This window comes from Crassostrea angulata, chromosome 2 (genome assembly GCF_025612915.1).
Source record: "Crassostrea angulata isolate pt1a10 chromosome 2, ASM2561291v2, whole genome shotgun sequence".
Taxonomy (NCBI): Eukaryota; Metazoa; Mollusca; class Bivalvia; order Ostreida; family Ostreidae; genus Magallana; species Magallana angulata.
In genome coordinates, this window is record NC_069112.1 from 55,698,185 (window position 1) to 55,723,091 (window position 24,907).

Here is a 24,907-nt window from a genome sequence, read left to right on the forward strand (position 1 = left end):
TATGTACACATAGCGTACACATGTGATTCAAAATACCCCAAACGGAAAAATTAACTTAATTATTGAGTCTACATTTTATAGAATTTGCAAAAAATACATTGCGGGTCTGAATGTTTGTTAATGTGTCAATCTATCAATATACAGTTTGTTAATTATTTTTCGATTGCTAAGGCTACATCGTTTTTGATGAACATTGAACAACATTTTTTCCATGCCATTATTTCCACGGAAGATAGCGAGTACAATTATAAAGCACAATTCATTTAATTATCTCTTTAATATTGTGTACTAGTATGTAATAAATTATTTATAAATTGCTGCCGAAGGTTGTTTGGTATTTTCGTTTGTAGATGCATTGCAAGTAAAAAACGTGAAACGCGGGGCAAGTCATAATTAATACATGTATCCCTAATAACCGTTACTTAAAAATAGCGGCTTTGGATTCAAATATTATCGTATACGAATATTAAGTTCACTTTTTAAAATCATCTCCACGATGATAATATTATATCCATCGGAAATCAGTATTTTGTTTTGCTTTAAAAGAAATGTTCTATCGGGAGCAATCCCGCGTTCGTTTAAATTGCCAGCGTACATTTGTCATGTCAGTAATACACATTGTGCTTTATATGACGGCCGTGTATACGTACTGTAGAAAAGTTGAGTTTAATTACCATGCATTCGAACCATTTAATTAACACATCTCCCAGTACTGAAACAATTCAAAATGTCTCTGTTACAGTAACACAGTGGGGCGTTAAACATGTGTACGTCCAGCTCTACAAGCATATGCACTGTCGTCAAGGCGACGGCCTGAATACAGCTAGCGACTCTTCTATCGATCGGTTACCTGAGTCTCGTAATGCATCTAAATATAGAAAGGGGCACAGTTATGAAACAAACAACAAAAATAAGGTCAAAGACGTTCATCTTTATGAAATGAATATGTACATATGAATAAAAACATTTGGGATTTTTATGTAGAATTATTTTTGCGCGCTGCATGTATCAGTTAGTGCATTACAAAAAGCCCTTTCTTAACCTCATAAACGTGCGCACCCCCACAAAAATGGACCGAACTGACAACAATTGTTTCTGCAAATACTGGCTATAAATTACGAAAACATTAAATTGAATACCACGGAAGGATTCAAAATTAATTTCTTTACAACTTTGCTTCAATAATGCATTAGAAATTTTTATTCCTTTACAAGTTATTGACAAGAAACTTTTGACGCATCTAACTCCTTAATTATAGGGGCCAGCCCCTTTTTCTGTATACCGAATGAAAGGTCTTGGTAAGACCAAGATCTTTTAAAATACATGTTATAACAAATTTTTATCAGGTAGGAAACTAACACGGAAAATACGCGAATTTTTTTGAATTTTTTTCTTGCCTTTGTTTCAACATCTATACCACCCCTTTTATTTGCATTTAAATAATAAATAAAATATATCTCGCACAAATTCAATGTATTAGCTTCCAAACCAGCCCATCTTTGAGACTCTGCCAGTCATCGTTAAAGCTAAACCCCCTGGACAAAAGAAGTCGTTAAATTTTACTAAAAGGGGAATAACTCAAAACCGGATAAAGATTTTTCTCAACTAAAATATGCAACGACAACATCACGCGGCATGTTATCAGTCCTGAAAATTTCAAAACAATCGGTGAACAAACGAGCGAGATATTAAGGATCAAAGTTGGCGTCTAGAAGAAAAAAAAAATAATAAGAAATCTGAAATTTTTTCAGAATAATAGTAAGGTCTTCCGTTGGAAACGGAAGACCTTAACAATAAGGTCTTCCGTTGGAAACGGAAGACCTTAATAAAAAAAAATCCAAAGATTAAGACGTCATTGTAAAGCGTTTCGTTGCCAGTTTATTATAAACACTTTTCAAACGCAATTCTTTGTCATTTTTTTGTTTATCATTTTCAAATCATGTTGAATGGTTATTTAGTTTAATTATACATTGAGCTTTTGTTCAGTGTTTATTTCAATTTGAAACAAAAATCCGCCACTTAGAAGGGGAATATAAATATGATGTCGTTAATCTTTCCGAGCAATTCTATAATATAATATATCATTTCAAAAATACCAAAGTAATATTTAGAAAAGAAACAAAAGGGTTATGGCTTGCATCACTCACTCGATAAGTATGACCATTACTGGCCCAAGTAACCAACTAGCTTTTGGTATTCAGAGAATCAAAAACAACGACAATCTTTCACTTAATTATTAATGGTTCCCTCCCTTGACTTAGTGATTTAATTGTTATTTAACATAGACTTTCTTCAGACTACATGCTTTTCCATATATAATTAAATATAACCTTATATTCATATTTGTTCCTACATGTATATAAATGTTGCCACAGATGTGTACTCCGTGACCTCTAAGGTTGATTATATGAATACACGTACATTATTTATGCATTAGGTAATTAAAAAGCTTCTACTTGATATTACTATAATACCAATATTTCTACTAAATCCTGTTTTTGAAATGAAATAAAAAAGAACCATACCAATCTAAAAGAAAAAAAATAGAAAATATTCTTTTAATAATAAATTTAAAATTATTTTTTTCTGTATCTGTCCATAACAATTGTATTTTAGTCGCTTGATACGTTTAAATTTTAACAGACAATTATGGTAACGAACAGGCAATACTGATTAAAACAAGTAATGTAACTAATTTTGTCATGAAAAATTGAACAGCACACAACACAAAAAACGGAAAACATGCAGGAAAATTATGGGTGAGACGAAATTATCAATTATTTAGAGATGTTTTGGCTTTGAGAGCTTTCGGTTTCATGTCGTAGGACTTTTGCAAAATCTTCTTTTACGACAAAGTGGTGTCTTCTTTTGTTGAATAGTCTGGTCATAAAAACACCGAGAGTTGATTGGTCAAACCTGTGACAATCCGAAGGAATCCACCTTTTGGTGCAGTTTATATAAACTTCCGCATTCGGAAAGTCCATGCAACCATATTCAAGAGCACAGCCCACCCATGGCCGCATTATATAATTAGGTGTAAAGTATGTGCGGGAGATAATCACCATACCAGCTTGTATTTCAGGATAATTAAACATGCACTGATCCTCCTTAAAACGCTCAAAAAGCCGCTTTTGAGTTCTGACAGCAATTGAACCGGATCCCTCTAAAACCTGAATTCCGAGGCATTTCGCTTTAACAAAAAATGGGTCTGTATTTTCTAATCTTACAGAAGTATCCAGCCACATCACAAAATCAAATTCTTGAAGCATCATTTGGATGATGATCGGTTTCCACGTATATCCATGTACATTTTTCACGTGTTTAGGGAAGGTATTGAATGGGAATGCTCTAACCTTGCAATTGCACATTTGCCGCACCAGTTTTGAATTTGCTTTTGATAACCCTATGTCGTACACAAAGATCATTAACTGTGGGTGCTTTGTTTCTTGATATATTTTAAGACTGTTGATAAGTTGTATGAATTCTTGAAAATGATTATCAGACAGAGCCGTCACAAATATAGGAAGCAATTCTTTGCTCCTTCTTGGTGTTGATAGTTTAACGATTCCCTCTCTGTCTAATTGTAAGCATTTTAACAACTTATTTGAATCATTAAATAAATAGTTGTCTACTTTCTGCATATTTTTCCTTAACACTTTTTCAAAGTTTTTGTCAGAACCTTTGCATTCTTTCAAATCTTTAATGTTTTCATTGTTTTGTTCCTCATCATAATATATAAGATTAACATTCTCACATTGATCTGGCGTGTCATCTCTCTGATTCAGCACGATAAATGAAGAATTGTTGTTCATGGGTTCTCGAAAGAGAGAATATGCGACTCCAAGTATGTACACACCAACGCATACAGCTAAGAAAGAGGTAATAGTAAGCAGCTTTGGTTTAAAAGGGATTCTTTTCATGTTGCAATCTAAAATATTTTTTGTTTCATCCTTGCTGCCTTTTTAGAAAACTGATATTTCTAAAATCTTTAGCGCAATATTTATTCTTTAATTATACTTCTTTCTTGTTAATTTTGGCTCTAAAAATGATATGAATGTATGTTTACGGGAGAACAGCTTGAAATTCTAAACTGTTAAAAGCCCCAAAATTATCACATTTTAAGATTATGTTTATCAAAAGTTTAAAATGTCCATAAATATCTTCTTAAAGTCCTAATTGGTTTTTATTCCAAATCAATACCAATGTTATAATAAATATCGACATGTTATCCATTCATGGTTTTTCTTTGAGTAAGATTTGATATTAATGATATATTTGTATCATTAGGCGACACAAATGCACAGTAACCCTTACGTTTGATGAAACTTGCACACACACTCTAAACCGCTAATAAAACAAACTTTTTTTTCATTAAGCGTTTTTTCCCATTTTTTAATGATACAAAGTCAAACAACTGTATGCAGGTCTTTTATGAAATAAAGCCACTTTATTTCGCACAAAATTGCTCATCATTAGTAATAGGTCTTTTTAACATCTTGCAATAATTGTTGTTTTGTACGTGATAAAGATTTACAAATTACCTCTATTGTACATGTTTTTCCAATTGAAATATAATAAAATGTATTTAAGTCGCGGGGAATAAAAATCACTTTGCTGTATGCGTCAATTCATTATGAGCGTGTTCGCTACAACCAAGTTTTACTGAATTATTATTATTTTTTTCAAAAGTCACAAAAGATTTCAGACATTCCTGCTTTGCTTCATGTGCACAAAGATTAGTCGCGTTTCGCAGTGGTATGCAGACAATATGAAACTGATAAATGCATTAATTGTTCGAAGCTAAACACTTTCATAACTCTTTCAACGAAAAAAAAACTTCCCGAAAGCTTAATTCATTTCTATATACATGTACGAGAACAAAGAAAAAAAAAACAAAAAACAAAACAAAAACGGAGTAATGAATAACTAGCAATTAAATTTGAAAAAGCGGGAATGAATCTACTTCCCTGAAACAATTACGTATGTGTTTTGCCCCAAATGTCTAAAGGATAATTAAAGTTCGTGCGAATTAATGTTATTCTACTTAAAACAGGCAGGAGTGAGGACATTGACTAAAACATCACACGTTCAATAAATGATAATAATTCAAATCAACAGCTGTTAGCCACTAACATAATTTTGACGGATAATTAATGTAAATTATATATATTTTGCAAACAATAACAAACAGCTGTTTTCTAAGGATATGCGCAATAAGGCATTTTTTTCTCTTCATTTACATGTATTAATATCAAAGGGTATCTTCAATGCCTGTCATTTTTTTATCTGAAGGAGATCTGTGTGGAAAACATCATCTTGGAAATTTTACTGCGATCGCATAAGTACTTTTCATGATATTTGGAGAAAACCCAATGTCATACCTGAACGATTTTTGAATGAAGCCGATTTGGTTTGAAATGAAATCTGACGTCACGAGATAAACGCCGCTGTAAGAAAAAACAAGAAAATCGTAGGGAACTGTTTATTTTCGTGCATAGAAGTGTAAATCCGACTGTTGCCCATCCACTGCAATGCTTGAAGTTGCGTTGGAATTGTAGTGACCTGAACATTGATATGTTGGTACACTAATCGCTTAATTAACTAAAGGAAAAAAAAGAAATTTATATCTTTTTTGTTACGTTCCTGTAAGTCTTAAAAAAATCATGCAGATTTGTATAGTATTATATCTAATTCTCAGTTGTTTTACTTATTTACACAATGCCCCAAATATGGAAGAAAAAAAACAACGTTTAGTTATCTTCATCCATCAACTTTTTACCTTCGCAAGTTTTGCACCCCCACCCCAATGTTTACTTATCGGGATGACCGATGGATATATTGGTAGCAACGTTACTATTGACAAACGACACAGACGACACTGATAGCGTCACGAACGATCACGCGCAGGAAAGATATTTCCATCGCTAATAAGTGTCTATAATATGCGAAATTGTTAGGCTTTTAAACAAAGTTACAAACTTTCCTGTCTGAAAAAAATGGCACTGCTTCACCTTATGATATATTCTTGTAAAAAAACAGTATTAACTGTTATAGTTTTGAAAATAGAAAACGCAATGAAAAATTTGATAGGTTTGTGTTTTTTGTGTTTGCTTTTTCCTCAAGACTTTTGTTATAAGACCTGTTTCAAGTATATCAACATTCATTTGACAGGTTTTGAAAAATAAGTCTCGTTTCACACCCAACAAACAATGCATGCATTACAAAAACAGAGCTGAACTGACTCAAACTGCTTGCAGTTGATATCTCCATTAAAATGCGATGTTAACATGGACATTTCGTTATTACTTACATATATTTACTTTACTCATATAGTATAGACAATGTTATATTCTAAATTTAAAGTACATTTAATTTTTGCAATTATTTCACCGCTGTGTTCCGTATTTCACCTAATATCCATTTAAACAATAGAATACTTTCTATGCTGATACATCCCTGCTTGAAGATAGTGAAAAAAAGAAATCAATGAACGATACAAACATATTGATCAAAGCTATTTGTATATAAGTTGATCTTTTGTAAGCTCATTATTGCCTTTGAAATCAGTTTTATGTGGTTTAGAAGTATGCGTACATTCATACGCACACAGGTTGCTTTGCATTCAGTAAAAACTGAAGCATATATATTTTTAAGATTAGTTTTGTTTTGTTTCATAATGAATTTCACTCAATTTTCTTATGAAATAGAGTACAAAATAGTAAGCTATGGTGCATGAAATATTTGAACAAATTTCAAACTTTTATATAGCTGCTGTTTCTGATATAAATGTCTCGGCCTTTTTGTTTGTCATAAGCATGTTTACAAGAATGTATTCTATTAATTTCCATAATAAACTTTAAACATTGATGGAAAGCCCTTTTTCCCAAATGATTCCTATTCGAGCATTTTGAAACTAAAAAATATGTAGGCTTACATTATTAATTTGTTTTTATTTTTTTTTAAATTAATGCCTAAAAAAATATTTTTTACGAACTCTCTGTTTTAAATTTTGTGTATTTTTATGAAACGAACAACAACGACAACATCAACAACTGCCACACCAGATTCCATAAAAATTCTTTTTTCTACTATTTCTACCAGGTGAGGTATGAAGAAAAGCAAAAAAAAAAAAAATACAAACAAGTAGGCTTTTTGTTATCGAACAATTAGAGGTCGTTTCACCTTAATATTTTTAATGAAATGCTAAATTGCTCAATAATATATAAAAAAAAGATATACCTTTGATATATGTTGTACTATAAAATGAAAAAACCACAAAGCCATAAATTATTTTTATAGATTTTTTTTTATTTCCGGCAATTTCTTTAAGAATTATATGTTGTATATGTTGTATATCGTAAACATCTATTGAATTACTTTTCTGAATTTTTTTTCCACTTACTCAAAACTGAGCCAAGTGAATAATATCAACACAAGCATATAAACAGAAAACCTAACAATAGAAGAGACTGTTCTAGAGGCTAGCTGTGTACAAAATGGCATGTTCCACTTGAGTAACCACAGAACTTTACGTGATAACCGGCCGACCCAATTGAATACCTTATTGCGCAATCCAGCAAACTATTGAAACCCTTACTATAATTCTGTATTTCAAAAGATATGAAAATGCATTAATTAATAGATTTCCAAATGACATTGACATCTGACTTTATGTCATTTTGCCAAGGTAGTTGCTTCTATTCCAAGTGGTCCGAAGTCGCTATAATATATAGTAAAAGAGTTGGAAGTGATTTTATCGAAGTTTCAATACTTTCAGGGGCAATAACTGCTAGAAAGTGGCCTCAGATTCGTTTGGTATGAATAGATTGAAAAACTATCAAAGTGTACTGAAGACACTGGTAAAAGTTGCAAGTCTCCATATCTTATGGTTTCAGAGGAGTAGCGATAACAAGCATTTTCCAAAGGGCAGTAACACTGCAAGTTCTGGGAGTTTTTTGACACAGGGTCAATTGGTATCAAACTTTAATGAGCAATTATATAAGGTTTAAATTGTATGGATAACCTTAATAACAAAAAAGTGACTCCGAGAAAAATAGAAAGAAGAAGAAGAAGAAGAAGAAGAAGAAGAAGAAGAAGAAACATAAACAAGAGGTCTTTAACCTGAAAGGTGGAACGATCTAAATAACATATCTTATATAAATAATACAAAAGAATAAAAAAGAAAACTAAAAATATGGTTGTGTAAATTTTTTTTTTATTTACAATCAAATAAAAATAGGATTTACAGTCCGGGAATACATGTTTATGATATCAGTCGTGGGTATGTATTTTAAAAATGCAAATAAATCATTGTTAATCCTCAGCAATGAAGGTAATAACCGTTTCAATTTCATGACATTTGAGTTTTGCAAACATGTATTCAAATTAGTTGCTTATGGATTGTTTAAAAAAAAATTAAATGGCAGATATAGTGCAAGTAAAAGTAAGCATTAATAGAGCAGTAACAATAATATAACTTGTTTTTTGAATTTTATCTTATACTACAATGTAACTAAAAATCTATTGTGAAAATGGAACTAAATTCCTTATATGCTTTCTATATGACTATATAAAAGATATCATACCGAACGATTTATACTAAGATAAGTAATACACTGTGAGAAATCTATCTTAGAAATACATTTAAACCATCCCTATTGCATACAACATAAATTAATTTCTTATACGTTCATGTTAAATACTGATTGGTCAAGACGCAGTTGATAATCCGTTCTATTACCCTTAGCGTTAGCAACAGACCTGGCAACGAATAACACAACGAATTGTTACATGCGCTTAAATTATGTGCGTATGGTTCGAGGTAGAATTCACGTCATTTCTACATAAAAGCACCTAAGTTTTCTTTAAAAAATAAGACATTCGATATAATAAAATAGATAGTGCCTGTTCGGAAGGGTAGTAGTTGAATTTGACATCCCTCAGAATCCAGGGTAATTAATTTCAAAACTCAGGGTAATTTGACTTCCCTCGTAAAGCAGGTTAAAACCAGGGGAAACCAGGTTTTCTCGGGGTATTGATTTCAAATGTTACCTTTCCAAACAGGCACTGTTTATATAGTGTTACATCCTAGTAATAGGTAAAGACAATTTGTACATTAGACATTTTACAGCTAACTTATGTTAAAAAAATTTGTCCTCTTCGGTCTGCGACATTTCTCTTTTCGTTCACAAATTAGAAGTTTAATCAGAATTTGTTTCATTTTTCTGTTAATAAAGATATGAAGATTTCAAATATTGCGAAATTTGCTCAATGAATAAAATTAATCATGACATTTTAAGTGCTTTCACATTTTTGATTTATCATTATTTTTTTTTTTTTTTTGCAAAAAATCTGAACTTGAATGTTGACGTTTGAGGCTTACTTTTGCATGAGAAACACTTTGTGGACAACTTGTAGACATTGTTTTTTCTGACATTGATAACGCAGACTTCTTCACTTTGTTTTGCCGAAATCTTTTAAGCAAACTCTTTTTCTAAAAAGAAAAAAAAGTTTATTTTCTCTAGTAGTTACAACCGAATTGATCCTCTAAAAATGCAACGATTTATTATAGATCGAAGATCATAGAATTGCAAAGCTAGCCTTTAACTTAATCTAAGCATGATACCGTATGCAAATAAAAATGATTGATGGAATTCTTTACAATGTCGATTTTTTAATCTAATATAAAAAGCAATTATAGATACTATTGAAATTTCATATATGATTTCAAAATGATACATGTAATACTATTAATGATAATCATGTGCAAAATATCATTCTTCCCTCACCTTAGGTTTCATCAATGGTTCATTTGATTTAGATGTCGACGGGCTTTGTGAACTAAGAGTAGTTTCTTTTGTCCCTCGCTCAGCAAAACTCAATATTGTACTCAAACTCGGGTATCTATTCCATATGCCTTGCCTCACCTGACAAGAAATTACAAATATAATTTTGCTGTAAGATATTTTATTGAAATCTCCATAGGTTTTTTTTTAAATAAAAAAAGAAGAGTCAATCAAGATTAAAATAATAAAAAAAAATAATAGTCATTTTTATATATGTATAGGTACATTATAAAATTTATTACAAATTTTAAAAGCTGACCTTTTTGTCCAACAAAACGTGTGAAGCAAAAATGAAGAACCCCTGAAAAATAGATAATTATTATAAAAATGGCAATATTTAAGTAAAACACATGATTCTGATTTTTAAAACAACAAATAACTTAAAAAATAAGAAAGAAATAAAACTTCTCTTTTTTCTAAGAAAACTACCCCAAACACCTCTGCAAATTAAACAAAGTTAAAAGCAAACAAACACGAAAGAAACATAATAAAGATATCAAACCTGGAATGAATTTGCAATGACAAACAAATACTGAAACACAACTGCATTTTCGTTAACTGCCAGGATTCCGAACAGCCAAGTCACTCCTAGAACTGGCAGAAGTGTTCCGAGGGACCGCAGACCGGATCTAGTAATTATTGAAAATATTTTTTTTTATCAGAACGTTTTACAAAATAACATGTACGATTCCATGTTTTGTTATGCATGTATGTTAGTAGGTTTGCGGCTAAGAAGAAAAAAAAATATGTACAAGTATTTTGTATGTTTTGTGGATACACGCGATATGTTTATGAAAACTAGCATTATTTTATTATGTTAAACTTTATGTTTGATATTCAATTGTCGGATTATGATGGGACATAGGTACTAATAAAAGTTTTTTTCTACACTGCTAGTAAACCAAATTATATGAATATCAAGATTCTTCTTGATTTGACTCACGACGCTTTCCTCTGCAGTGAAGACCTAGCCACTATGCTTGAAGCAAACAACACCCTCAAAAGTGAAACAATTATAAGAATGTTGATCTGAAAAAAAAAAAATTATTTTTTTTTTTTTATAAAGAAACAATATTGAATTCTATGAGAAACATTTAAATTCAATGTCCTGAAAAATCACCAATTTTCTTTACGCTTTTGAAGAATTTGATGTGCAAGGAAAAACTGAATAGTAGAAGCTGTTGCTCAAGAACTTACCAAACTAATCAGACAGACTGGAATGATAAACAAATAGAGAGAGCCACTTTCGATGGACAGCCAGCAGCTAAAGGTTAAAAAATATTTCTTTACCGACTGGAGTCATTGGTAAACATATTTATGGCAACAAATTCTGTATTCAAGTATGTTTGTATGTAAAAGTAGATACGTTATTTAGTTCTTGCAAAGATAACACTATGTAAAATACGCATACTACGACTTTAGGTGGTATCCTTTACCCCAAAACGCTCCAAGATTTGTTGCAGTAATAATGACCGGTATACCTGAAAAAGAACCGCTATGAGAATAAAACTATATCATCCTTATATTTTAATAGTTACATCTAATTCCATATTTGTATTTTACGCAACTGCGCGACTCTTTATTGGACCAATGTATACCGTGTCCAAAGGACAATTTAAATCGCTTCTACCCCCAAATCCTTTAAATTGCGTCAAATGGACTAAAAAGAATTCCAAAATATTATTATCTTAAAGGTGGATGAAAATAATTAAGCAAGTGCTTTAAAAAATTCGTAAACATGCATCAATATAACTTGTATATAGATACATGAACTTGTATTGATTCTATAGAAATTGTGTTCGAATTATTCAGCTATTTATTTTGTTTATGTGAATGCATATGTAGCCTGAAGATGTAATTCAAATGAGGGTTTGTTTTTGTGATGATAGTTTATCGAACCTACTTCAAAAGAATTAAAATTTCGACGCATTATGATACGAGAAAAAAATAAAGAAAAAATAGGTCACTCAAACGAATGTTTGAAAAGTCTAAACGACTTTTTGAAATTTTTATATTTATTTAAATAAAACAAAAATGAATATCTTACGATGAAAATATATCTAAAAGGTTAAAACCAACTCGTGAAAGGTTCATTCAAACACATACCCCAGATTCCACTCAGAAACCAACGAACCCTTGATTTCGACTTGAAGTTGTTTGCAACATACAGGGCATAGTAAGTCACTGTAATACTCATGAAGTAATATACACCTAACCCAAGCATACTGAAGAAGGTCACTAAGAAAAGGTAGTGGATAATGGCCGTTATCGCGACGCAAGCAACCTGAAATATAAAAATAATTAAACGCCGGTGATTAGATAGATACTCAGTGTCGGTACATGTATACAGATTATTATTTTACAAATATGAATCCAATATGTTTTAGGTACAATTTTACATGATTGTTTAATGCATTATGAATTTTTGTTGATTGTTTTCTTTCTTCATAAAATCTACGTACATGTTTATATCTAATGTATAAGAATTATATGTTCACATATTGGCTACCAGGTATTATGATTGTTTTACGTAATGCATTTTATAAATTTATTTCGAATGGTTTTTTTGGTAAGATCTTCGTTTGTGTTTTAATTATCAAGATATATGTACACACAAATACCTATCGCTTATCAGGAGGTAGAAATTGATTGTTACCTCATTCGCTGTCTGTTCCACTAACGATATGAATATTGTATACGACAGTATCAACGATCCACAAATATTCAGCATCATGATGTTTTTGTCACTCCTGATAAATCTGAAATTTACATACAATAAAATGATTTTGAATTTCTATATTACATGTACACTCGCTGGAGTAATATTTGTGCATGAATGATACAAATTAGTCTTACATACCTCCATGTCAAGATGTAAATCAAAGAAGTAAGAAACGTAAACGCTATGGAGAGAGCTATCCCAACAAGTGACATCGTCTTTAAGAATGGACTTTCTTCTGATACCTGAAATTTAATCAAGATAATTTGGAATACCAACAGTAAATTTCAGTTTTGATTTCTTTGACTCTATTTGCATCAGAAAGGGGCGTTTACCTGAGTGTATGGTCTCATTAAAATAGCAAAGTTTGTGAGATGGTTGCAATGACAAACAGTTCTCTGACGATCTGTTTGGATCACAGTGCATCCTTCCTCTGACCATTTACTATATGAAAAAATGAATTAGAAATAAACCCACTTATTGCTGTAACGTTTGTATCAAAAAAGCTTGAATTTTAAAATCAGAGAAAACAATTTGTTCACAATCACTTACTTTAGATTAAAATCCAAGGAGACACATACAGCGCGCATTTCTGTAGACGTATTCTAAATACACAATGAACGATACAAATAATATAAAAACAGCTTAAATAAACCAATTGAATTAACATAGGTTAATTGCACTTTACACGTCGGCAAAAATAGGAAACTTTTAAGTTAATTTTACATAATAACTTTATGTCAACTGTAAACCAAAATCACATATTTCTGACATCTTACTTTTACAGTGTGTCCAAACTTTAGATTGAGAGGTGGATTTAATACTCCTAGGTCTTTCTGTGTCGTGAGGGACAATATTTGGGAATTGCTTAGACTTTTCCCCCTGTTTGCCTTTCAACCCTTTACTGGTTGGTTAATTGAGTTTCCAAAAAGATATGAGTAAGATATATTAAGTTTAGTATCGAAGCAAATTAAAAAAAATCATACATTATGATAATATCAAATCAGATTTTTGAGTATTTGTCAGATTAACACAGATTTAGCTAGATGTAAATAAAGATTTGAACGAAAACTGAACACTTGTTTTAACAGTTTACCTGTTAGAATCAGATCCCAGAATGTCTGACATTGTTCTATATAGAACAGCAACATAGTTGATCGCTTGTGGAAACATTAAAAAAACAATAAATAAAAAAAATTGAAAGATTGGTTGAAATACTCTTCCAGTATCAATAATTGTTATTAAATCGTGTTTTTACATAATTGTCTTTAACAATAAATGCATATACCGAACAAAAAATATTTTTTTTTTACCTTTTGTAGCGTTTGATGCTTGTTTTGGTAATTTTAGAAAGGTAGAAATTTCTTCGGAGTTTAGAGAAACGTTTGATTGTTCATCCGGAAAACGTATTCCCGTTTCATCGATTTTTGCCCGGTTGATAACAAGCTCTTTAAAAAAAAAACATCAATTTATACAGTGTTTTTTCTTCTACATGTATTGGCAATTCTAAACGATAAGGAAATGGCTTTTTACCAAAATTAGATCCGTTAAATTTAGTCGTTGTAATATTGTCGTTTTGGAGTGTAATCTTGCTGAAACGGTCCATATTTTTTAGGAGAAAGCTGGGGTCTTTTTCTGTCTAAAAGTAACAAACTTTGTAAAATACTAATTGATATTAGTGAGCAAATAAACGTTATACTTTTCTGCTAGATGCATGCCATGTTTTTTTTTTTAACTTTTATTTCCTTACCTAATTTATTGAACTTTTCTTATATTATGTGTTAAAATTAAAGTTTCAGATAAATTTATCACTTGTCAATTTTTTTTTAATTTGAGTTTTGGATTGTTTGTAAAATGAATATTGTACGCTTTAGAGATGTTTGGACTCTGTAACAAAAGAACAATCCCAAATACTTGACACAAAATACTTATTTACATTGAATATTATGTTTGTGTTCGTTTAAACGAAAGCGTATTCGAACTACTGTTAGAATTCTTTGTATCATCTCACTCTGAAAATCAGTAAGTGTTGTACAATGACCTCGAACAAGTGTTGACCATGCACAGATGATCGAAATATTAAGCTGGTTAATATAATAAATCTTTCAGGTTTGACATTAAACGATGGATTGATTGTGCTCCAGGCCACAAGTATGTTCTTCTAAGTAATGAAAACTTTTAACTTTGTCATATTTAGTTAATAAATTCACAAATACAAGAACTTCATTAAAATTTTTATACCAAATGATTTGTTTTTGATTTATATTACAATATTGTATAATGTAAATTTACCTCTTTGCTTACAGTAGTCCAAGAGTTTGAGTTATTGGGCGATAAAATGTTATCAATAACAGCGTAAAATACCTGAAATTAATAAAAACATATAAAATATCGTTACTGTTAAATTTAAAAGGAATTTGACATTGTGAACGGTATTCTTTGTGTACATTGTAAGCTGTATATTGCGACATCCTAAAAGACACACTAATTATTCCAACACCGTGAAATATCTGTTCTTTTTTGTGTCTGTGCATTATTCAGGTATACGCTAATAAAGATAACATGGACATTATACATCAACAAATTAAGACAATGGACGTTAAGTGCAAATTGCGGTAAACATAAACTTATCTTTCACCTAAAATCAGAGAACTGAAATAAAAGAGCCATATGCAAATATTTGTGTCATAACTAGTTTGCTGTTGATAATTTTAGTTACATATTTTAGAAACACAAGACATAGTGAAACAGTTTATGAGTAAACGCTTCTTATGACACATGTTAATCCGACTATTTAGGCAAGATTTACATAGTGCTTTGAACATGTTCCATTGAATAAATCAAAAGGAGAAGGACGGAACAATGAATTGCCATTGAATATAAAATAAGCAAGTAGAATCACAAACAAAATTTACTTTGAACGTGTTAGTTACAAATTTATTCTACTGTTCTAAGTTTTTGCTGCAGGCATAGAAAACAGGTACACGTACATTTTAAAATCATATCACTTTAACAAAGAAAATAATCAGTACTTTTGAGTGAAAAGGGTCAAAACAATTATTCAGTGTTGATAACGAGGGAAATGTTTTCGCCGACTTTTCACAATTTTCTAGTCCAACACTTTTTAATAATAGGTGAATGAATGAGAGGTTATAACGTAGATAATTCCAATACATGACCTCTTTTTCGATAGGTAATCCTGTAGCGTTGGTTACTGTTACAATCTTCTCTAAAACACCAAGGGACAAACTCAGATCACCAGCACCGATTCCATATGTTGACGATGTCAGGTTTTGCATCAGTTGTAGAGTATTGTTTACTTGATCCTGTGTTTCATTTCCGATGATACTTTCCAACTTGAAAAAAACCAAAACTTATTTTGAAAGATTTTTACTACAATAAAAAATGATTCATACACTCATGATGTAATAAATCATTGTTTATGCATTATGTAAGGTAACTTACAAGTGACGATGCATTCACCAAAGCTTCGTTGGTGCAGTTGATAAAGTTAGGAGGTTCCCATTCTCCATGTTCATCACACAATCTTGTTGCTACTCCTAGATTAGATTTGTTTGTAAATGAATAATAAACATAACAAATTATACTATGAGAAACATTCTTATATACCACTTTTTGGGAGTTGATTTTAATCAACTGTCCTATGGAGTTACTCTGGCAAACCCAAAGTGAAACAGTGTTTGGACCTGAGCACAAATCATCACCGCTGACAAGACTTAGATCTTGAAAATAATTGATAAATTCGGTGAACTGTATGCTGTACCATTGGTTTTCAAGGAAACGTTTCTTAAATACTTTGAAAATAGTCAGATTTTATAAAGTACGAACAATTTAATTATATATTGTAGTTGTATGTATTCCTACGCCAGTGTTCAATAAAGTTTCGTGCAACCAGACGCTCGGCTATATCCGTAAATCTCCGACAAGCAGAGAGTCTCTCTTCGTAGTCGGAGATTAACGGAGACAGCCGAGCGTCTTGTTGAACGGGACTAGAGTTCAATATTGCGTGGATCCAGACGTGATCAATTTTTAGAAGCATTTCGATTACTGATACACAGTTTAGTGGAATTAATTCTATCTTTGAATATTACACAGCATGATTCATATAAAGTTTCATATTCAAGAGAGCAAATAACAAAGAAAATTGTTATTTTTAATTAATATAATTCAAAAATCAAGAAGTTCCTGGTGATGTATCGAGAAATGTATTGACAAAATTCAAAAGAAAAAATAAGGACATTTACTCGAGGATGTCCTTAAACAACAATTTTAAAGCTGTTAAAGAATATTGTGTGAAAAATTCGACATCGGAATGAGTTGATTTATAAGATTATCTTAATGTAAGGAGAAGTAAATATTATCTTTTGTGTTGTATCTTTTGTATATCTTTATACGATTTACGTTTATGTGCATTTGCGCAGGAAACGTTAACAGCAAAAAGAAAAAAAAAAGAAAAAAAAAAGACTCGACACCAAGTTTTCAAACGATCGTATCAAAATACACTTAGTGTATATTTATACAAAATTTTACATAGTTACTAACATTTTATATCAATATAGCGATTACGACGTAACTTTATTTAACTGAATACTTTTTGTAACAATAAATATTAATTTTTATGTATCTAGAATAATAAAGTATATAAATGTATGAATCAGAAATCTCATGATAAAGTCTTACGTATCCATCTTCTAAAACGTATCTTCTAGTCTGAGTGAGAGAGAGAGAGAAAGCGAGAGTGAGGAAGAGAGAGAGAGAGAGAGAGAGAGAGAGAGAGAGAGAGAGAGAGAGAGAAAGAGAGTACGTCGATGAACAAACGTCTCTACACAAGTTATACATGTAACAATACACGGGTAGGTAAAAACTTAAAACTGTTTTTGCAATTTAAAAAAAAAATAACAACTGTATACAACTTTTTATAACAATTTGCTCTAGGCTACCTTTTTGATATTTAGGACACGGCTCTTTTAAAGTTATTCCCGCCATGGTAGTACTCCATAATATTCCATATATTTGTTCATCTTTGCAACTCATCAATTCTTTAGGATCTTCAAAACACATACATCTGTTAACTATAGCAAAATGTGTCATTAAGGAAATTTATTCAGTTCACAAATCTTTAAGAATGGAGATAATTTACTAACAAACATGTATGAATATACATGGGTGTAGAATGTCATTTACACATATGTTCTAATTCTTAGCTTATTTTGTTACGGATTTCAAAAGTCAGAGAATACACTTAAGCCCATCTGTAGCAATATCTTAGGTTTAGGTATCATTATTGTTACGAACCCTCGATGTTGAGGTACAAATATATGACGAAACAGTAATGCTTAATCTCCAAATAATGTTGAAGCAACATTAAATATAAAAAATGGAAGTTTGAAACGTTAACATATCGTTATTATTTCATTCATAAATTTATTATTTCATGAGAAGTAAATACCAAATACATATTGATGTTTTGTATATCTCGAATCACAGCCCTGACAGGTGCCCGTCTTGACGTGACTTTTGCGACAATCGGGGTCAGAACAAGAAATGTAGCAGTCATCACCGTCGTATCCAGGTACAGGGCACCCTAAACAAATAAAGATTTTTTTTTTAAATTCTTGGTTATAAAATTTAGGTTTGTTTTTAATTACTTAATAGTTTAAGATGAAGTTAAGTAAATTTTTTTCTGAATATAGACATATTAAACGGGCTCAATTATTTAAATTTAATGCAAAACTATTTTTTCTAAATGATGGTTTTAGACCGAGAATATTTTTTTACAATGACGAAATAAGTAGTCAGATTATAATTGTCAACACTTCAAACAGTAACAAAATAAGTAGCTGATAAGGGGTATTTATGTTGTGTCAAATTATTGACTGGTATACACTTGGTTTCAAACTATGATTATATAGAAGTTGTAGCTAATAATAATTAATTATTATGGTTCTCATTTCATGTAAACAGTATAACTTGCCAATTGCTGAATCAAATTTGAAAAGTTATTATTCATCTTGTTCATCTAAGTGTTGTTCACACAACAAACAAAGTTTATTAATTAAAACTTCGTAGTTGGAACAGCATGAAATGTATATATTCGGTTATTTCGCTAACAGGCCAAATCTAGCAGAGGATGATTAGAAAAAAAAGTTCTTAAAATTGTTTTTATTCTTTCAATCGAAAGGATTTACATTTTGTTTAGTCAATGCTATTTTTTTTAAGAAATAACTTTAGTGGAAGAATTAAGAAACCAATTTCCTTGGCGGTTGAGGTATGTATCGTCGCCCACTGTTGAAGTCAGGTATCCGAACAAACTGACAGCCCAATTGAAATAGCTGCGCCAGTAAGCTTGCCATGGATGTACATATTATTATACATGTATAAAAAACATGTAAATATGCACCATTTAAACCTATGCATTTAGATATTCATTGCATTTACTAATCCACGACACCCTAATTTAGATTTGTTAGGCTAATAATTTAAAATTGTAAAAGGTTACTTTTATTTCTTTTCCGTAAATCATCTTGTTATACGCATGAAACACGTACCATACACTTCAACTTCGCAGAGTCCGATGAATACAGAATGTTCATAGTAAGAGTAGGTAACGTAGGGATTGGGCAGTCTCTCGTTGTAATAAATGACGTATTGTCCATGCAGAGGGCACGGGGTATCTAGAACGTCTGGAAAGGTGTCCACAGTAAAGTCGTCGTCTGTATAACACAAAACCCCATCTGATTTGCTGGTTGTGTTTGAGACGTATATAGAAAATTCCAACATCCTCTCTTTCACCCAGTCAGTCCAATATGAATCTATATGGACAATTTTAACATTTATTAATTAATATGAACTATCATTAGAAAATACAAATACATAGAAAGCGTGTAAAATTGTAAGAAACGATTGTTAAGTTTTCTCTAGATAAAATACTCCTTGCAGATAACTCTGTACATGGCATTGCTATACTCATTTATTTCTAAATGAGTACTTGGAATATTTTAGTACGTGAAATCTATAGTAATTATCATTGGTCTAGAATGTACACTAAAACCAAATCCACAGCACAAAAACTAAATCAGGCAGAAGGATTATCCATTGCATTGTTGATATTGTTGATATTTTTGTCAAATATTTGTATAAAAAGATATTGAATCGTCACTTCAAAAATTTCCAAAAAATATTTGTAAGAAGATGAATTGTCATTAAAAAAATTGAATTTCGTAGATAAAAAAAGATTTTAAAAAAGTTAAAATAAGACCAGCATTACTGGTAGCATATTATATATTTTATTTTTGTAAAAGTCAAACTAAAAATGTATTAAAGGGAAAAAATGATTCTATTTCCTATTCTTAATTATAACGCCATATGTACAGGAAAGTATTAAATATGTTCAAATCACCGCAATTCATTAATTCAGCCGCATAAACATAAAGTTTATAATCCTGTGTTTTAATTTTCTTCAATACTTTTTGTTAATGTGGGACAAATGTTTTGTTTTAATATATTGTTACATGCATAGAAAAAAATCATTAATTGTTTATTCTTTAAAAAAGAGAAAAATATATCCAAGTTCATGTTCAAGTACACGTGCATTCTTCAATCCAAGCTAATCTAAAATGACTTAATTTTTTATGGCTGTTCATAATAGAATGTATAACACTACAGTGATAAAAAAAATGAAAAAACCCGAAAAAAAACCCAGAATTTTACTGACGGACGTACAAAAAGAGTAAAACGAGTCATCAAATATCCGAGGTTATGTATGATGTTTGTACATAGTCGAACCATGTCAATTGCATTTATCAATTGTAAAAAAGGTTTTGTTTTCATCAAAACTATTACACTGTCTGTATTGATTTTTTATTTTGTATTAAAGCCAGCCATAAAACAGTTTGATGTACAATGCATGGTGTATTTGAATCTCATAATAATATGAAAAAATATAAAATACATACTCTGTAATTTTTTTTAATAAGATTCAATTTATTATTTTCTTTTTCTTAAATTTATGAAATGAAATGATTACTGTTTTCTAAATTTATTTTCATGAGTGTACATTTACATACGTAACTGTTTTAACATACACGGTTTATTTTGTGAAAATTAAACTCAGCGCTATTTTGAAACCACAAAAACATTTGAAAAATATTCCATACGAAACCTTTAGTAAAGACTGACACATTTCTTGCACGATATTTTGGTGTAGAGTACGCTTCAGGGTCTCTAGAATAACGTTGAAAAATTTACTAAGCCTCCACCCAGCGTAAGGCCCTCTTTAAACAACGATACCAACATAAAAAAAGACCGGTATCGTGTCATGTATGATTTTAAAAGTGTTTAAAAGTGTTTAAGAAACAATGTATACAGAAACATACCATTGGGGTAATATACCCGGATATCATGGATGCTGTAAATACTGGTAAGATTAACCCACCAGGTGGCGTTTTGTCCATAATAGGTATGTGAGCATTGCCCACCATGGATGTATAAATTCGACTTCTGCCCATCCACAGCATTGATTGAATTTGTGTTGTAATTGTAGTTTTCTGGATAATGATATGTTGGTCTACTAAGCGCTAAATTAACTAAAGAAAAACAAAAATAAATTATTACATTATTTCGTGTAAGTCTTGAAATATTCAGATTTTTTATAGTGATACATACATACAAAATCCCTTGTTTTACTTATTAACATGATGACCCAGATATTGAAAATGGTATGAAAATAACACATTCTTGTTACCTTAATCTATAAACTTTTCACTTTTGCACTTTATCCCCCCCCCCCCAAAAAATGGTTACTTATCGGTGATCATCGATTAATACGTATTTACAACATAAATGCCATATTTTAAATCCAATTAAAAAAAATACATAGTAAAGTAGTCTTTCAGTTAAACCCAAATTGTCAATCGAAGACTGGTCTACATATACTGAATGATCACAATCACCCTTAACGGGATACATTAAGTATATGAGACTAAAACAAGAACTAATTCGTTTCAACGAATAGGTATTTCGTTCAAACTTGTTACTTTGTAACGAGTAGGTATTCCGTTCAAAGTCGTTGCTTTGCGAAAAAGAACGATTGAACCATGAGAAATTCTTAAATGTAAGGTACTACTTATGCATGATTTCGATAGACTGAAAGGTATGAGATTTGACTTAGTCATTTTGAATTAGATTGCTCATAATTATTAGAAGAGTTTTTACTCAAACATTGATCTATGTCATGGGATAGAGCAAAATAAAAAAAAACCCAACTTGATACAATCAAAAGGACTCGAATGATTATATGACAGATCACAAAAAACATCCTATGTTTCAACAGTTTAATTAATAAGTTAGGTTTTGCAGCCCCCTCCAATGACCAACAAAACTGACTGGCGCATTTTACTGTTTGGAAACTACCTATACAATCTTACAATAGAGGGTTTCCCCGTCTGTTAAGGCATGTGTTTTTTTTTATTAATGATGATAGGATATTTTAAAAGTGACAGTGACAGTGACAGAGAGAGAGAGAGAGAGAGAGAGAGAGAGAGAGAGAGAGAGAGAGAGAGAGAGGGAGGGAGAGAGAGAAAGAGGGAGGGAGAGGAAACATCTTCCCAGATACTAGTGATACTGTCACGAGACAAGTAGACGATTTATAGTTAAGTGTTACAACTTAAAGCATAAACCAATCATCTCATTAAAATGTTAGACACTCTTAGTACCTAATATACACTCTTACTTCTGAAAGTAAAAGTTTCTACCGTTATTGAAAATCTTACGAAAAAGACGAACAGCAAAACAATTGTTATGTAATTGATAATAATCTTTTTAATTATTGACTTAAAATACTAGATTAGCTGTTAATTAGATTGATTTGTTAAGCAATTAACCTATTATAACAGTTAAACTGTTTAATCAATTGACCACGTGAGGCACAGAAATAAATTAACATAAAACTTCAAGTATATCAGGAGCAAGGCTCGGGGCAATTTATATCGTAAAGTAAAGCATAACATTGTAATAACTTCATATTGAAAAAACAGTTCTTATTTCTTTTAATGGATTTTTTTAGATGTTTCACGGTTTGTTATTGTCATATTTTGATAAATTTGGGCATTCATGGGGAAGGAAAGTAAAAAAAAAACATATTTTATTTATAATTATAAAATGTTTAAAATTATCAAATGTAGTCATGCTGATTTGAAAATAAATTACATAATTAAGCTTTAGTACACGGTTGAAGTTAGAGAACTCGTATTTACTAGTGGCTGACATAATGTATAACTCTTTTGCATTCAAAACCCAAAACAAAGTAATTATTATTTTGACGTCACACCATCTACTCTGGTTTGGTTTCACATATGCAGTGAATACAGTGCTCTGAATAAAATACTGGATTATGCCTTTCTTTACACAAGTATCCGACAGAACAAAATTGATAAAGTTTAGGTTCACACGCCGATCTAAAGAATAAAAGCATGTATGCAAAAATATAAGCATTTTTATTAGATAAATAACAGCTATTAATCTACTACCATTCAATGTTGAAAATTACTTCGAGTAAATTCTATTCAAAGTCAAGTTCTCTGCTAACTCAATAAGTATGTTATATGTAATCAGTATGCTTAAGATACATTCTTTAAAGTCGGAATTACCATGCTGAAATAACGAAGACAGATATTTTCTAAGATACTTGGTATCTGCTGAAAATTTCCACATCTACGCGGAGATATTTCTGACAATAACCTTTTTAAAATTTCAACGAACTTTTTTCTTTTGAGGTTGGTTCGTAATGCAGTAGAAAGTCAAAGGTTTAAGTAAGGGTATCAAATTGATATTGTTTCATTTAAAGCGAATATCATGATTCGTTTATACTGATGCTATGTTGATTAAACAAACTGGAATAGATGGTGTGACGTCATAGATTAAAGTTCCAATGGCAGATCTCATAGTGGCTAGACATTTAAATGAAACGAATTTCTTGATTTAATAATAGTCCCGGGGAAATAATGAAATAAAGAAGAAATAAATTGCGATTTACAATTATAGTACATGCTAATTGATTGAATAATTGTACATATTTTTAGTCTCCTGTTTCTTTAAATCACCATTACCAGAAAAATATATTAATTAACGTTACATTTCTTTTTTTTAATTTCTGTCTTTAACGTTTTGAACGATTTAAAAAAAAAAATGTTTGGTCATCAAAAGAGTTTTGTTAGTTACTCTAATTATTCTCTCGTTACATTGATGTAAAACAACAAGGTTCGAGCTTTGTCGAGTTAATAAAAGAAATAAAGTTAAGTTCGGTTTAAAAATGGCCATTTATACAATTAAAAGAAAAAAGTTAATTTTGTCGCTATTTTTTAGTGTTCATTAAATACAGTCATCATTTCTTATTATTAAATTACTTTGTCAAATGCATTTCCTGTATATGTCCAATTAATATTTTCATGTACCTTTTTGACGGCTTTCAACGCCGCATATAACTCGAATATGGACCAACACATTAAAAAGAAAAATGACACATCTATATACAGTTTTTCTCTTCTTTCAAGTTAATAATTAAGGATTCACCTTGCTAACCTATCCCCTTTAAAAACATCAAGAAAATCATCGGTAGCACCTGTTTCTAAAATTAGATAAATGCAAAATTTCTTACATTTAAACATTTTAATTTGCTCAGTACTCACCATAAGCAAAGCTTGATGAAAGACAAAAGTTAAGACAAAGAATAGCCTTAAACATATTCTGACGATCGCCGAAAACAATAGTCATCATTGATAAAACTGAAAATATAAAAATGACATTAATATTTTTTGTTAAGACTAAATACTACTGATAGTGACCAGTCCTTATGAATATCCTCGAAAATATAATAATTTTCTTAATTATTTCTATCTTTCACTTTGAAAAGATAAAAAAAAAATTCTAATGTATTCTTGTTTGCAGTCTTGATGGGTTTCCAGTTTGGGCAATAAGTATTACTTACAGAATAATAAATAAAATCATAAAAAATATATGACACCTATACATAATTAGGATCATTAAAAAATTTTGTCATTGAAAATAAAAACACTTAGGGTTACACTACTGAAAGAACAAGATTGCTGAAGGTTTTCAATATCAGAAAACATTAGTTAAAAATAAAGCAAATATGGAACAGTATATGTATACGAGAAATCATAGTCTGTGCATATTTACAGAAAAAATGAAATTAAAGTTTTATTAAAACTTTGCTATAATCAAATCTTAATTTTGGACATTTTACATTTATTGTTTCAAGATTGCGTCAAATATTTATTTTTATAAACGAGGTTAATAAACAACT

General features: G+C 30.6%; 1 protein-coding gene and 1 pseudogene across 1 annotated transcript; both read right to left on the bottom strand.

The window, feature by feature from the left end:
• Window positions 1-2,777: 2,777 nt before the first annotated feature.
• Window positions 2,778-3,920, bottom strand: LOC128174519 (uncharacterized). The gene has a single exon (XM_052840055.1). It carries the CDS (start codon window positions 3,918-3,920, stop codon window positions 2,778-2,780), a length of 1,143 nt encoding a protein of 380 aa, XP_052696015.1.
• Window positions 3,921-9,200: 5,280 nt separating this feature from the next.
• LOC128171559 (adhesion G protein-coupled receptor B1-like) lies at window positions 9,201-24,357 on the bottom strand (annotated as a pseudogene).
• Window positions 24,358-24,907: the final 550 nt, after the last annotated feature.